The sequence below is a fragment of the Mya arenaria genome, chromosome 17 (assembly GCF_026914265.1).
Source record: "Mya arenaria isolate MELC-2E11 chromosome 17, ASM2691426v1".
NCBI lineage: Eukaryota > Metazoa > Mollusca > Bivalvia > Myida > Myidae > Mya > Mya arenaria.
The window spans coordinates 16,425,722-16,440,092 of NC_069138.1; the positions used below are offsets into that span (position 1 = coordinate 16,425,722).

At 35.2% G+C, this 14,371-nt stretch overlaps 1 protein-coding gene across 2 annotated transcripts in view; it reads left to right on the top strand.

Annotated features, from left to right (window-relative positions):
• Window positions 1-14,371, top strand: part of LOC128222754 (neuronal calcium sensor 1-like) — a 72,064-nt gene that overhangs the window by 48,034 nt on the left and 9,659 nt on the right. For both annotated transcript variants that reach the window (XM_052931866.1, XM_052931865.1), the window contains exons 2-3: window positions 11,745-11,769; window positions 14,071-14,119. In XM_052931866.1, the coding sequence (XP_052787826.1) occupies window positions 11,745-11,769; window positions 14,071-14,119 (74 nt within the window). The remainder of the gene's footprint in view (window positions 1-11,744; window positions 11,770-14,070; window positions 14,120-14,371) is intronic.

A 14,371-nucleotide genomic window follows, 5' to 3' on the forward strand; every position in this document is an offset into this window, starting at 1 on the left:
TAGGATGAACACTCAGCACCCGTATCTAAGCATTAGGATGAACACTCATCACCGGTATTTAAGCATTAGGATCAGCATTCAGCACCGGTATTTAAGCATAAGGATGAGCACTCAGCACCGGTATTTAAGGATTAGGATGAACACTCAGTACCTGTGTAAGATAAGTTAGGATACCTGTAAATACCGGTACTGAGTGCTCATCCGAATGCTTCAATACCGGTGCTGAGTTACTGCGTGATCCTGGTGCTCCTGGCAAAGTGCTGAGTGCTCATCCTTATGCTTATATATTTAATGACCTGCCAAAGGAAAGTGACCTAAACAGTATACAAGAATTGTTTCCTGAGAACAAAAGATAACGAGATGTGTCTTCCCGTTAATTAATGGTTATTGTGTTTTGGTCCCAGATGTCACACAAACACCATGATTAATATTTCAAGGAGCTTATTACGAACTATCCAGTCGCAATAATGATCGTTTTGAGAATTCATCATTTTGCATCAAATATGGTCGGCGCACTTAAAACGTCAACTCCCAGTAGGAAATAGGTGGACAGTAGACAGTTGCATTTGGTGCAGATCTACACAATTGTATATTAACTAAAACGACAGCCAAGTCAAAAACATCAGAGTATATTTCTGAAACGTGCATAGTACCGAAATGTTTTACTTTTATATTATTCCTAAAATGGTTTACATTCATATCAATGGGAAATGGCCCGTTCGAATAGTTTTCTACTAGAATGTCTCTGTCAACAATTTTCCACCAACATTCTTCTCCAGATTAAAACAGAATACAACCAACACAATCTGTTCAGTCTTTCGCCTGTGATTTCCATTAACGTTGATGTCCTCACATCTCACATCACACATTGTAAGTTGACAACTAGACTTACTGTAAACCCCTGCTCATATGTCGTTTACTTTTTGCTGAGCGTTTCAATGTTGCTATTTATTTCAGCGGCGTTTCTCCCTGACAGTTGTAATTCGTTAATGCATACATCTTTATAGAGAAAAGGCGTGAAGTAGGAGATAATACTCCCTGTTTAGCAAAATTGTGTTTAATTAAATGTATAATTTCCCAAGAAGCACAGATTTGGGGTACTTAAGTTCTCTGCTTTCTTCTTAAACTATACTGGTATAGGATCAGGGTAAATTCTTACACTTGTTTTTAAGTTGTTGTGTACTCCAGTGTCACTACTAGAAATGTGTCAGACAGGGTATATGTTCTACTCATTGCCAAAGACAACTAAGAAATCACATATTGATATAATGTTTTACCATGTCTTGCAGTATTTCATCCATAGTGGGGTTAATCAGTTTCTGGCCCTTCAGGATAGGGGCATTTTATTTTTATTTAGTGAACTTTAAAAACTAGATTTCCGCTGTAAATAGCCGGTTACATTTGTGATCGTAACTGTCAAATCTGAAAATTATATTTAGTGTAATTTAATATTCGATCGCGTTTCCGTAATGTACTCCAAATGCAACATAAACGCTCAACAACATTATAACCGTTATAGATTTGATGGAGAAAATTACTCAGTTTTTGAAAGATGAAATATTCTAAGGGAGATGCGCCATCTCATGTGGTTGATTCTCATTGGTACTTTATCAAAACCCGTATTTTAGTGATTTCACGTTGTGTTACACAGACATGTATCTAACTGTATAAGAATCTATTCCCGTATTTCTCACACACTTACTCTCAAAATAACGATTAAAAGTTCAATCATTCTGTATACCTACTGCAGCACTGAAGTGTTCTCTTCGCCGTCTAGAATCTTGCTGTTTACATTATTGCATCTGCTGCTGTTTGAGTGGCTCATAAAACTCCCTCTTTTCTCATTATCCATATTCTTAACGTTAAGGTTGGAAACATTTATATGTCAACACTGTTATCCATTACCTTTGACTATGTTATGCCAAGTAGATATATATTGGCTATAACGCTTGCCAGATATGTTGCACCTGAAAAAGGTTGAAAAATATAGAACTGTTACCACAACAACAACTATTTCCATTTCCACTAAAATCAGCACATCTTACTCGACCCTCACCACCTCCTCCACCATACTCAGTGTGTGTATACCACGTGATAAATTGCGTCATAAATGCTACGTCGGAAGGCAATTATTTGCTTCGAACGAAGACTTTAAACACAGATTATTTCTTCACCATTTTAAATGAAACGAAGCGCAGTCTACGCCGCTTAGGGGCCCCGCCTGCGGTCTTTTATTAGAGGTTGATTGAGAGTTAAGTTTCTTAAGAACCTTCGACAAACCTTTTCACAAAACGGCCGTCTGACATAGCACTGTCAAAACATTATTTTGGAAACAAGTTTGTCGTAGTGTTTGATGTAACTAATCACCTTATCAAAGTTAGGTAATGAAACGAAGGCGTGGCTCTTTAAGCGGCATAGACTGTCCTTTGTTTTATTGAAGATTGTGTAGTCAAACAAAAGTATCTATGATTTTAGTCTTTATTTTAAGCAAAATATTGCCTTCCGACGTAGCATATATGAAGTAATTTATCACGTTGTAAACACACACTGATACAACCATTTTCATTGTCTTCAAAAAGAAGAATTAATGAAAGTTTAAAAATACAATTTCCACAGCTCGCACTTCAGTAAATACTTTATAATTGTTTCAACACAGTTTTTTTCATCAACACTTCTAACGGAAGTAAAAGTAACTGCCCAGTAGCAGAAGTAGTAACTCTTTTACTAATACATACTACTATAGTATAGTATTTAGCATTAAAATTGTTGCAAAGGGTTCTTTTTTATCATTTAAATCAAGACATAAGCATTCTTTGTTTTGCAATTTTGTCCACTCTAACCATACAGTGGAAACCAGTGGGACAAGCTTTTATCAAACACCGTGTTGAGAAAAGAAGAAAACAAGAAGAATATTCTTCTATGACACAGATGGAAAAGCTTTGTCCCCAGATAGGTTTACAAATTTATGGTAGCAGACAGTGCCCAGGGTATATATCCATCCATGTGTACGGAAATGTAATTGATTTAGATTCAAAACGTATTAATTGCGCTGATTGGACAAGTTAATTCCAGTAAAACGCTTAAAGAGTTTCCAAAGAGTCAAAAAAACGGCTATGATTTTCATTTTTTGAATTAAAACACAACATTATTCGTTAATTTGTTAAATGCATTATTTGCTATTTTAGATTCTGATAAGTAATTAATTGTTGGGATGTTTTATAATTGCTTGAAACATTATCAACTTACCTTACTAGATATATTGACAAATGTCGTATCTTATATGCTAGATATGCTGACGAGTGTTGTAGCTGTACTTACTAGATATGCTGACGATTATTGCAGCTGTACTTACTAGATATGCTGACGAGTATTGCAGCTGTACTTACTAGATATGCTGACGAGTATTGCAGCTGTACTTACTAGATATGCTGACGAGTATTGCAACTGTACTTACTAGATATGCTGAAGAGTATTGTAGCTGTACTTACTAGATATGCTGACGAGTATTGCAGCTGTACTTACTAGATATGGTGACGAGTATTGCAGCTGTACTTACTAGATATGATGACGAGTATTGCAGCTGTACTTACTAGATATGATGACGAGTATTGCAGCTGTATTTACTAGATATGGTGACGAGTATTGCAGCTGTACTTACTAGATATGATGACGAGTATTGCAGCTGTACTTACTAGATATGATGACGAGTATTGCAGCTGTATTTACTAGATATGCTGACGAGTATGGCGAGTGGTGTAGCTGTACTAACTATATATGCTGATGATAGCAATAACAACGTAATAAAATAATTTAATGCGGTATATTAAAGTGATGAGTATTGTAGCTGTACTTACTAGATATGCTGATGAGTATTGTAGATGTACTATCCAGATATGGTGACGAGAATAGTAGCTGTACTTACTAGATATGCTGACGAGTATAGTAGCTGTACTTACTAGATATGGTGACGAGTATTGTAGCTGTACTTACTAGATATGCGAACGATTATAGTAGCTGGTCTTACTAGATATGATGACGAGTATAGTAGCTGTACTTACTAGATATGCTGACGAGTAAAGCGGCTGTACTTACTAGATATGCTGACGAGTATAGTAGCTGTACTTACTAGATATGCTAATGAGTATAGTAGCTATACTCACTAGATATGCTGATGAGTATAGTAGCTGTACTTACTAGATTGGCTTACGAGTAAAGCGGCTGTACTTACTAGATATGCTGACAAGTATAGTAGCTGTACTTACTAGATATGATGACGAGTATAGTAGCTGTACTTACTAGATATGCTGACGAGTATTGTTGCTGTACTTACTAGATATGCTGACGAGTATTGTTGCTGTACTTACTAGATATGGTGACGAGTATTGTAGCTGTACTTACTAGATATGCTGACGAGTATTGTAGCTGTACTTACTAGATATGCTAACGAATAAAGCAGCTGTACTTACTAGATATGCTGACGAGTATAGTAGCTGTTCTTACTAGATATGCTGACGGTTGCTGTAGCTGTATTTTTGACCAGATTGTTACGTCTACTTGAATTTATTTTCAGGCTGTTTATTTTTTGAGGTCTTTGATAATAAATTACCCAATTTATTTGTTCTACTGCGAAAATACTTGGCATGGGAAATCAAGGAAAAAACCTTACATTATCTTGTAACTTCTTGGAAAAGTATCCCCCTTTTTGTTTTTTCATATAATTACATTGTCTTGTTTAATATAACTGAAAAACAGTTTGTCAATTACGACAGGAGACGGTGCATCATTAGCTTTGCTCGAGATTATGATTATTGTTGGTAGAAAGAAAACGCGGATGTAAAGAAAATGCCTCATAAAAAGTACTACAGATACATTGCACATTGTATGTTACGTGCTAATTTGTGTTTGGTAACTAGTAGGTACAAAGGGTGATAAGCGTAATTATCTCGCTTTTTCAAGACTGGAATTTGGCTTTCTTTCATTAACCTCGTTATGATGAGAGTATTAATGCACATACAAGTCCATACAAGTCTGACTGGTAGGTACAATATTGCCAACGACTCCTCCTGGTCCTTACCAAGGTTTCCAGTCTTGGCCCTGAATCCTGTACTGTATTATTGTTTGTTCGGAAACGTTTGTATTTTTTTCAGATATTTCTTAATTTGAATATAAGGACAGTTTTTGACCTGATAATTCATCATTATATGAATCCGACCAAGATAGCTATCAGTATTGACAAACATGGTGCTTGCTCCTTGGAAATCAATGCATATGAATAGGCCAAACCCGACCGACCCTATTTTTCTTCGCCGACCCTAATCTTTTTGTAGACATAAAAGTAAAAAAATTTTTTTTTTAATTCTATCCTAAAAATATATATATTTCTTTAAATATATCGTTATTATTTTCGTTGTTTGTCTTTCAATGTCCCCGGAGAATATACTTTCATTCATGATTATGTATTACCGAGACGGGAAAACAAAATGGCGGAGGGCGGCGAACCCTGTCCGATATCTTAAAATCGGCAAACGCATGTTTACGGTCCAAACACGTGGTTGATGCCCGGAGACATATTTTGCTGTCTTTATAATGAAAATATTTTGAATTATAGTTCGCGGTGTTATTTTAATATCCATATTCATGTCCAAAATAAAACTTACTTTTTTACGATTATGCTTTGCGAATATATCATGCAGGCTTCTTACGATTAGGCTTTGCTAATTGATGCAGGCTAACTGCCAGTTCCAATACACATTTCATTAATCGTTATATTAATTTATCCGCAATTATCAAATGGTTATTTAATTCGCCTTATTTAAGTCCCATCAACTGAAATCCAAACAAAAACCTGCGAAAGATAATAACACTTTTACCTTTATTGAATGTGTCGGCTGCAGATCAAACGGTACAATTTGTGACGTCAGAGCACGAGCGGTGATAAGATCAAAGGCGCGTGGCTATGGTTTGTATCTAATTCGGTAAGTCGGATACCGTATGATCCCATTTGTTTGCCTGGATTTTGCTTAGGCTGGTACGAAAATACCATACGATCGAAAAAACAATAATCAATGATCGTCGTCTGGGAATCTTAAAACAATGACCGAAATGTTTGAATTTACTATAAATATGAATGAAACTTTGATTGTAGTAATGTACGAAAATAAGATACGTAAAATAAATCCATATCCGCGTTTACTTGTTCTTTTATTAACCTACCTCAACTTGAAGGCCTAGTTTAAGGAGCTGACAGTTGAGAAGAAAATTTAGTTGATAATTGACTGTTTGGCTAGAAGATTATCGCAGTTTTGTTGCAATTGAAGTGCTGGATTTTCCTAAAAACCGATAACGACTTATAAACGAGTATTGTATACAAAAAACACCGGATTTCATGGGCAAAATACGGTAGTCGAAGGTAAGGAAATGATTTTAGACAATAAACAATGCTGTTTTATCAGACTTTTTGTAAATAAGGAAACGCGTAGCTATAACATAATTGATCTGATGCAACAGAAAATTGCATGATATGGAAAGTGTAAAAAAAAAAATCCCGACCTACCGACCCTATTTTTTTTCGCCATGTTACCGGAAACACAGGTATTTTTTGTTTGGCCTTACGTTATACGTTACAATATAATAATGCTAAAGCCGGTGCTTTGGGATGTTCAAAGTATGAGCGTATGGGTCTTTCATTGTCATTGCCAACTTTGAAGCTTATCGGGGTAACGACGGTCTCTATCGTTTCTCCTCTCAGTGCAATAGTAGCGTTAAGATACGCTAGTTTAGCACTAATTTATCTACCGGACGCAGTGTAAGATTAGGCAGATAAGAAATACAGAATTTATGAGGGTCATAAAGTTGACCCGTCCTTTTATTATAAGTTGCGATAGAAATTTTTTGGACGATTTTAGATTTAGCCATAATTAGGTAGAGCTGTTCTATAGGGGGAACGTTAGTTGATAAAGTACTGAAATCTCAAATCATCTCTGATAAACTTACTTCTTTTACATATTATATTCCGTGTCTTTTTGTTGAAATCTATAATTGATCGTTTATCAAGACATTTAATTGGGGCCATTTCCACACCTTTATTTTAACAGTTTGGTAATTTTTGTAATAGCAGTGTAACACAAAATTGGGTGTGAAATTTCGAATAGGAACAGCTAAAATGATATATTAACTGTAGTTGCTATCATTTAGTACCGGTCTTTAACGATACAAGTCAAGTAAAATGTCATTAATGTTGTATTGACAATAAGACAGGTATACCCTTTTATTCCATAACAACACGTTGATTTAATGGCATTCTGACGTTATGAAATCCTAGTGCACTCGTTACTAAAGATATGCTGAAAAAATCCATGTAAGACATTTCTTGCCTAATTAAAATAATTATATTTACGCTAAATTTATAAACATGTTTAGTTGAGTGCAAAATGGTAGACCAAAATGTTTACCATTAAGAATGAGAACTTAAGCAATACTAATGAACATGTTGACTCGATGTAGATATGTAAATTATTGTCTTTGAATACCCTTATTTATTATATTTCATAGCCCATATGTATTTCCAAAATTGCCAATGAAACTTGAAACATTAATATTTTATAAGAAAAGTGTTACGTTTTAACTGTCTGTAATAGTGATTGCTATTAAAAATGGGAATAATTTTTGCTAAATATATGACTTTCTTTTTTACACAAAAACAGTATATGACATTTCTTAACTACTAATGTAAATGAATAATCGAGTATCATATATAATTTCAACTAAATAATAATGATAAAAGGGAAAAAAATCAGAAATAGTTATGGAATAATTTTATTGCTATAAATAACAAACTTGCACATGTCATACCCAGTGTCATAACCTTGCCGATGGATTATTTCTATCCTGCTGTGAATACGCCGCGGGGTGGGCCATACAACCATTATCGTACAGTTGAATACACAATATCTGGGCATCGATTTTCTACAAATTTTACATAAATGTTCAAAAAGGACCAAACGATATTTAAAAAATCATTATTTCAAAAAGTGCCTTTGAAAGAGAAAAAAATCTGCATCGTAATCCGCTGGAAGCTAAGCGATCGGATGTCTATAATAACTTTAAATAGCAAAACAATTTTTAGCTCCTTCTTATTTCAATGTAACTTTTAATGACCAACAAAACCCTTAAAAAGGACCAAAATGTAAAAATCATACAATTAATACAAAACCATCATCTTGAAGGGCAAGAATTATCCTAACATATATGTAGGAAGTAAGTTGATCTGTTGAAAGACTAAGTCGTGAGAACTGTTTAACCATATGTTCCCTATATAACTCTATACGCCCTTTCGATTCAGCGGATTTCTCCAAGGTTGGCAATGCTGAATTAAACCCTACGATTGTATAATTGTACTTCTTAAATTGCTATCAGTTTTGCATCTAACGTTTTGATCTTGTTCTTCGCTGACAGACAGTCACATTATTCTATAATAAATTTACAAATTGCCTTCTAATTCACCGTTGTGAGGAGAATAACGTTCCTTTATTTTCACTGATTTGCGAACGAATGTCGTTATTCATTTATGATCAATACAGCATGACAGCTCTGGTTAGGGAAGAAGCAATAGCTGCAAACACTGAATTGTCTTTTATATTTATATCTGCAAAATGTTCAAAAAGTATGGGGAAATGAGAAATACAATAGAACCATGACAATTCAGCAAATACCATGACAAGATTGTCTCCTTAATTAATATATTTAAGGACATATTACTAATATAAAATGTATAATAAACATTTAACTGTGTGGCGATGGGGTAGTTTTTCTCTAAATATTAAGTACGTATATATCGCTGCACAAATTTATAACCAACAAAACCAAATCATCATTCAAAAGAATTACATTCTTATAAACCTTCCCGCATTTATTTTCAATGGCAGTAATTTATTCCACAGCTATACCTGCATGTATGTACAGGAAGTAACCTCAATATAAACAGGGGGTAGCCTCAGTATGTACAGGAAGTAACCTCAATATAAACAGGGGGTAGCCTCAGTATGTACAGGAAGTAACCTCAATATAAACAGGGGGTAGCCTCAGTTTGTACAGGAAGTAACCTCAGTTTAAACAGGAAGTAGCATCAGAGTAAACATGAAGTAACCTCAGTATAAACACGAAGAAGCCTTAGTGTTAACAGGAAGTAGCCTCAGTATAAACAGGAAGTAGCCTCAGTATGAACAGAAGGTAGCCTCAGTATAAACAGGGAGTAGCCTCAGTGTAAACAGAAGGTAGCCTCAGTATGAACAGAAAGTAGCCTCAGTGTAAACAGAAAGTAGCCTTAGTATGTACAGGAAGTAGCCTTAGTTTGTACAGGAAGTAGCCACAGTTTATACCGGTAGAAGCCTCATTATAAACAGTAAGTAGCCTCAGTATGCACATGAAGTAGCCTCTATATATACAAAAAGTGGCCTCAGTTTGAACAGGAAATAGCCTCAGTATAAACAGGAAGTAGTCTCAGTGTAAACAGAAAGTAACCTCAGTATTAACAGGGAGTAGCCCCAGTGTAAACAGGCAGTAGCCTCAGTATAAACAGGGAGTAGCCTCAGCATATACAGGAAGTAGCCTCAGTATGTACAGAAAGTAGCCTCAGTATGTACAGGAAGTAGCCTCAGTTTGTATAGGAAGTAGCCTCAGTATAAACAGGAAGTAGCCTCAGTATACACAGGAAGTAGCCTTAATATATACAGGAAGTAGCCTCAGTATGTGCATGAAGAAGCCTCCTCAGTTTGTACAGGAAGTAGCCTCAGTATGCACAGGAAGTAGCCTCAGTATAAACAGGAAGTAGCCTCCTCAGTTTGTACCGGAAGTAGCATCAGTATATACAGGAAGTAGCCTCAGTATGAACATTAAGAAGTCTCCTCAGTTTGTACAGGAAGTAGCCTCAGTATGTACAGGAAGTAGCCTCAGTATAAACAGGAAGTAGCCTCAGTTATACAAGAAATATCCTTAGTATGTACATGTTAAGCCTAAGTATGAACACTTTTGAATATTGCACCTTTGTTTCATCATAGCACGTAATAAAAACGTTAACATCTGAAAGAAAAGCCCGACCAACTTCCCCTATATTCTCTGAAAGGAAACGTGCAAGAAAATTACAGACAAACTCAATTACGAGAGCATTCTCATTATTTCGCCTTATGTCTCCGGCAAGTGAAAATTATGCAGAGAAGAAAACTGATTGTACTTATATTTACATGCTGGTAAAACGCACTAAATATGATTCATCAAGTTGTGGATTTAAAGTGTCAAGTTTCACGTCAATTGTTTAGACACCTGATTTGCTTATTTCAGACACGAACCAAATACTTTATGTGGGAAAAAGCCATTTCTGTAAAAGCTTTTGAAATGAGAACTTGAGCAAAATGCTTAACTATTTTATTTTTTAAATCTTCTTTTCAATAAATATTGGAGTCACTTTACCAATGTCATGTAACGTCTGACGGCCGAGCTCAGCCCGGCGCCGACTAATCCTTTAGACGACCACAAATATATGCTCACTTGGTTATAGGTTAGCGCACTCGCTTCCTATCTCGGCGACCGAGTTTGAATCCCGGCCTTGGCGCATGTAGGTTAAGTTTTTGGTCACAACACGGGATATGTTGGTTTCCTGCGGGCACTCCGTCCCCCCCCCCACACCCCTACAGCACAAGGCAACAATCTCGCGTAACATCGTGCCGACGAGAGTGATCAATATCATATTGTACTAACTTGTTTCACAAGATTTGTAAAATAAATAAGTTAAAAATAAACTAGCTAAATAGTAACGTTGTAAGTGTTCGGTGCTAATTAAATGACACCCGAATACCTTGAACTCAGAGTGTGGGCAGGCATGAGCTTCTAAACAACTCACTTGATAAAACAATCAGTGAATATATTGTAATAAGACGGTTGTTTTCGTTAGTAAATGAAGATCTGGCGGTTTTGTAATCTACTTAATGAATTGTGGTTGTCAGGGCTCTTCCAAATGATGAACTGTGAATCTGTGGTACAGGCATGGGATAAGTCTAAACACTTTATTATGGCAAACACGTTCGGTGGTGTCTTTCCGAAAGTAACTGAAAACAAATTAGGTTTATCATTTTGTTTCTCTAGGGTGATAAATATTCTTCTCAGCCAAATATCCATCACAAAACTTTTAGATAATATCCTTGGAATTATCAGCGGGATTTGTAATATTGTTATCACTGTTAACATCACCACACGGATCTGTTAAGATTTGTGCATTCGGCAATTAGTGTTGTCCTTGTATTACCCATGAGACTAAAATATGTGTGGAAATACTTTTGCAAGAATACCAGTACATTATTTCGGATTGTTTCTGCCACCTTGCCGGATAATTACCTGACTCTAGGAAAATACTAAACCATGCCAATCAAATGAATATTATGCAAAAGAAATGTGATCAATGGCACTCCATAGATTGTACTGTGTTAGCGATTGACTTTCATAGATCTTTCTTTAAAAGAAACACGCTGTTTATATCCATGGTAATTGTGTACGGCATTTTATCATTTTGGAAATAAACCCATTTTTTACAGCGGAACACAGCGTGCTAGATTTATTAAAATTCACCAATATTAAATGTATGCGAGTCGGCTCAAGTATGTTTGGAAAACGAATAACAGATTGAACATTATGAGTATTTGATACAATGTTTAATGTGTAAATATCAACTACAATTTATTTTCTTTCTTTTTCAGTTTCTGAAGTCGAAATACAACAGTGGTATGTAACCCTTGGCCACAAACACGTTTACAAATATCTTTTTCTTGTAGTTATGGTTTATGTGCTTAAATTTTTAGTTTCTGCATGTCATCTATAAGTCGCATCCTAGTTATTACTAGTAAATTATGTTAGATTATACTTTTATATGGCAAAATGTTTGAATAAAGACGTTTTGGAAAAAAAACCATAACGTACCGTTTTTAACGGAATTGGTTATCCATTTAAAAAAAAAAAGCTGAATGCCCGAACAATGCTTTTGTACAAAGCATAAGTCTAATGAAAATACGAAAACTAATGTTTTAACATAAATTCGATGTTATAATATTTTTATCATCAAATTAATGACTATTCAAACTCTCTGATTTTGTAACCACGATGTTCCCGGAAAATAAACACCGTAATAAACTGATAAACTGAAATTCCCCACCACACGTCAAATGCTAACAACGAAGTGTAGTCTTCACTCCATCTTGGAAACGTTCCATCTGGACACGGCCCACAACTCCAGTTCACCACTTTATTATGAATTTGCAAAATAGATTTCAGCTATGACATTATTGTACCAAAATTATGAACACTGTCTGTTCATTAAACACCAGGAAGGCATATCAAGATAGTTTACGGTTTTTCTGCCATGATCATTGCTTTACAGTCACTATCTATAACGGCCATTTGCCACAGTCATGGCCGCATCTCTTGGGCAATCTCTGAATCCATCGACCCAAGAAAGATGTCCAACAAAATATCATTCAAAACCACATAATTATCTTCAAATATTATATAAATCATGTGTAAAGCTACCTGAATGGAGAGATACATTTTTTAAGAACTACTTGAAGGGGTATTACGACCCGGAAGCATTTCGTTGTGGGCCGACACCATCTACAAGTGAATCAGACTGATCTCTGACAGTGAGGCTGATTGAAAAGCCCCATGTATCATGAAACTCTACAAATTAAGTTTTATTCAATGCTAATCCTCATTTGTTGTCTTTACTCGTTCGACATTTCAAGTATGTACTCAGTTAATGGCGACCAGTGTGATTTGGTCAATGTCTTGTTCAATGTAAAAGAAATCGTCAATCAATTCTTATTATTAGGGAAAAAAATATTAATAAAAGTTTATTGATGAATGTTTATATAATGTTTGCACTGAAACACCAGAGAAGCATATACTTGAAAAAAAAATCATGTAGAACTATTTTTCCACATGCCGGCGTAGGAACGACAGTCTTACGCCATCGGTGATCAAAACTGCGTGACGGGCGTCCCACGAGTGACCGTGTAGCAAAGGGGTTTCCAAAAATGGATTATTTACAGAAATTAATTAATATACCAATAAAACTCCGAAAATATGCCTAAAAGAAACAGACAATAGGTTGATTTCAGTGTGAGATCGTATAAAAGCACGAGAAGGTATTGAAGGGATTATCCGCCAGTTCACTCATTATGCTTTATGCCATTCTAACCTGCAATTCATTTTATATAATGTATTTTAGAATTTCATTTTTCCTCTATGCCAGCTGTGTTATTGATTGATATGCTGCTATAAATTCATTGTACTTAATGACGTAGTTTAAGCTCTTAATGAAAATGGGAACATTCAAATTACACTTCAGTTCGAAGGCTTCATGAACACGTAAACATGCACAAATATAATAAGATGTTGCATTTGCTAGCTATTAATTCGTCTTTCCTTTATTTAAATGTTTCCTAGAATTAATTTTATATACATTTTATTCTTACAGTATTTTGATATTTTTATTTGCTTCCTACTACCAACTTCATGGTAATTTCAGTCGTATGCGACTTGAACATTAGATTGGATGCAAAGAATTTTCTTTCATTTTTTAGTTTGTTATCTGTTCATTCGTGTCTACAAACGTTTTTGCTTGTTTTGTTTATTCGTTGCTTAAAGGACCTGTCTTTACCACAACATAAACACTTAAAACTTTACGTTAGTAACTGGCGTCATATGGCGTCACATAATGTTGACATCGTCACCGTCGTTTGTTTTGTCGACTTTCTTTTAACTTTGCCATAACCCAAAATCCGTTAAATATATGTGTATGAACATTTAAACAAATGCTTCTTGTGACAATATACACATATGTTACAAGGCCCAAGACTTTATGAATTGTCGGATAATGCCTTTGCACGGTAGAAAAAGTAGAACAAAAATAACCATAAAATTATACATTTTCAATATGTTCATGATGAAATTTGAACACATAACAATATGCACATTTTCTATCTCAAGCATGACCCCAATAACTAACATGTATTTGATACTTATTCAAAGGTACAAAGGCTTCATGAAGGATTGTCCTGATGGGAAACTCACTTTAGAGGTAGGTTAACATTACGCATAGTTAATACATTCAACTAGTGTTCGCTAGATAGTATCAGTAAGATACTGTATACTATCAAGCATGTCACTTTCATTTAGAAAGGTATCTGATGAAAAGATTGACTAACGTAAACATTGTATTTTGTGTGTATTCACCTTTGAAAGAGGCAGTTACCAGATAGACTGAAAGTTATGTTTATTTTGCTCATTAGAAATACATATACGAGAGTCGTCCAAAATGGCGTATACATAT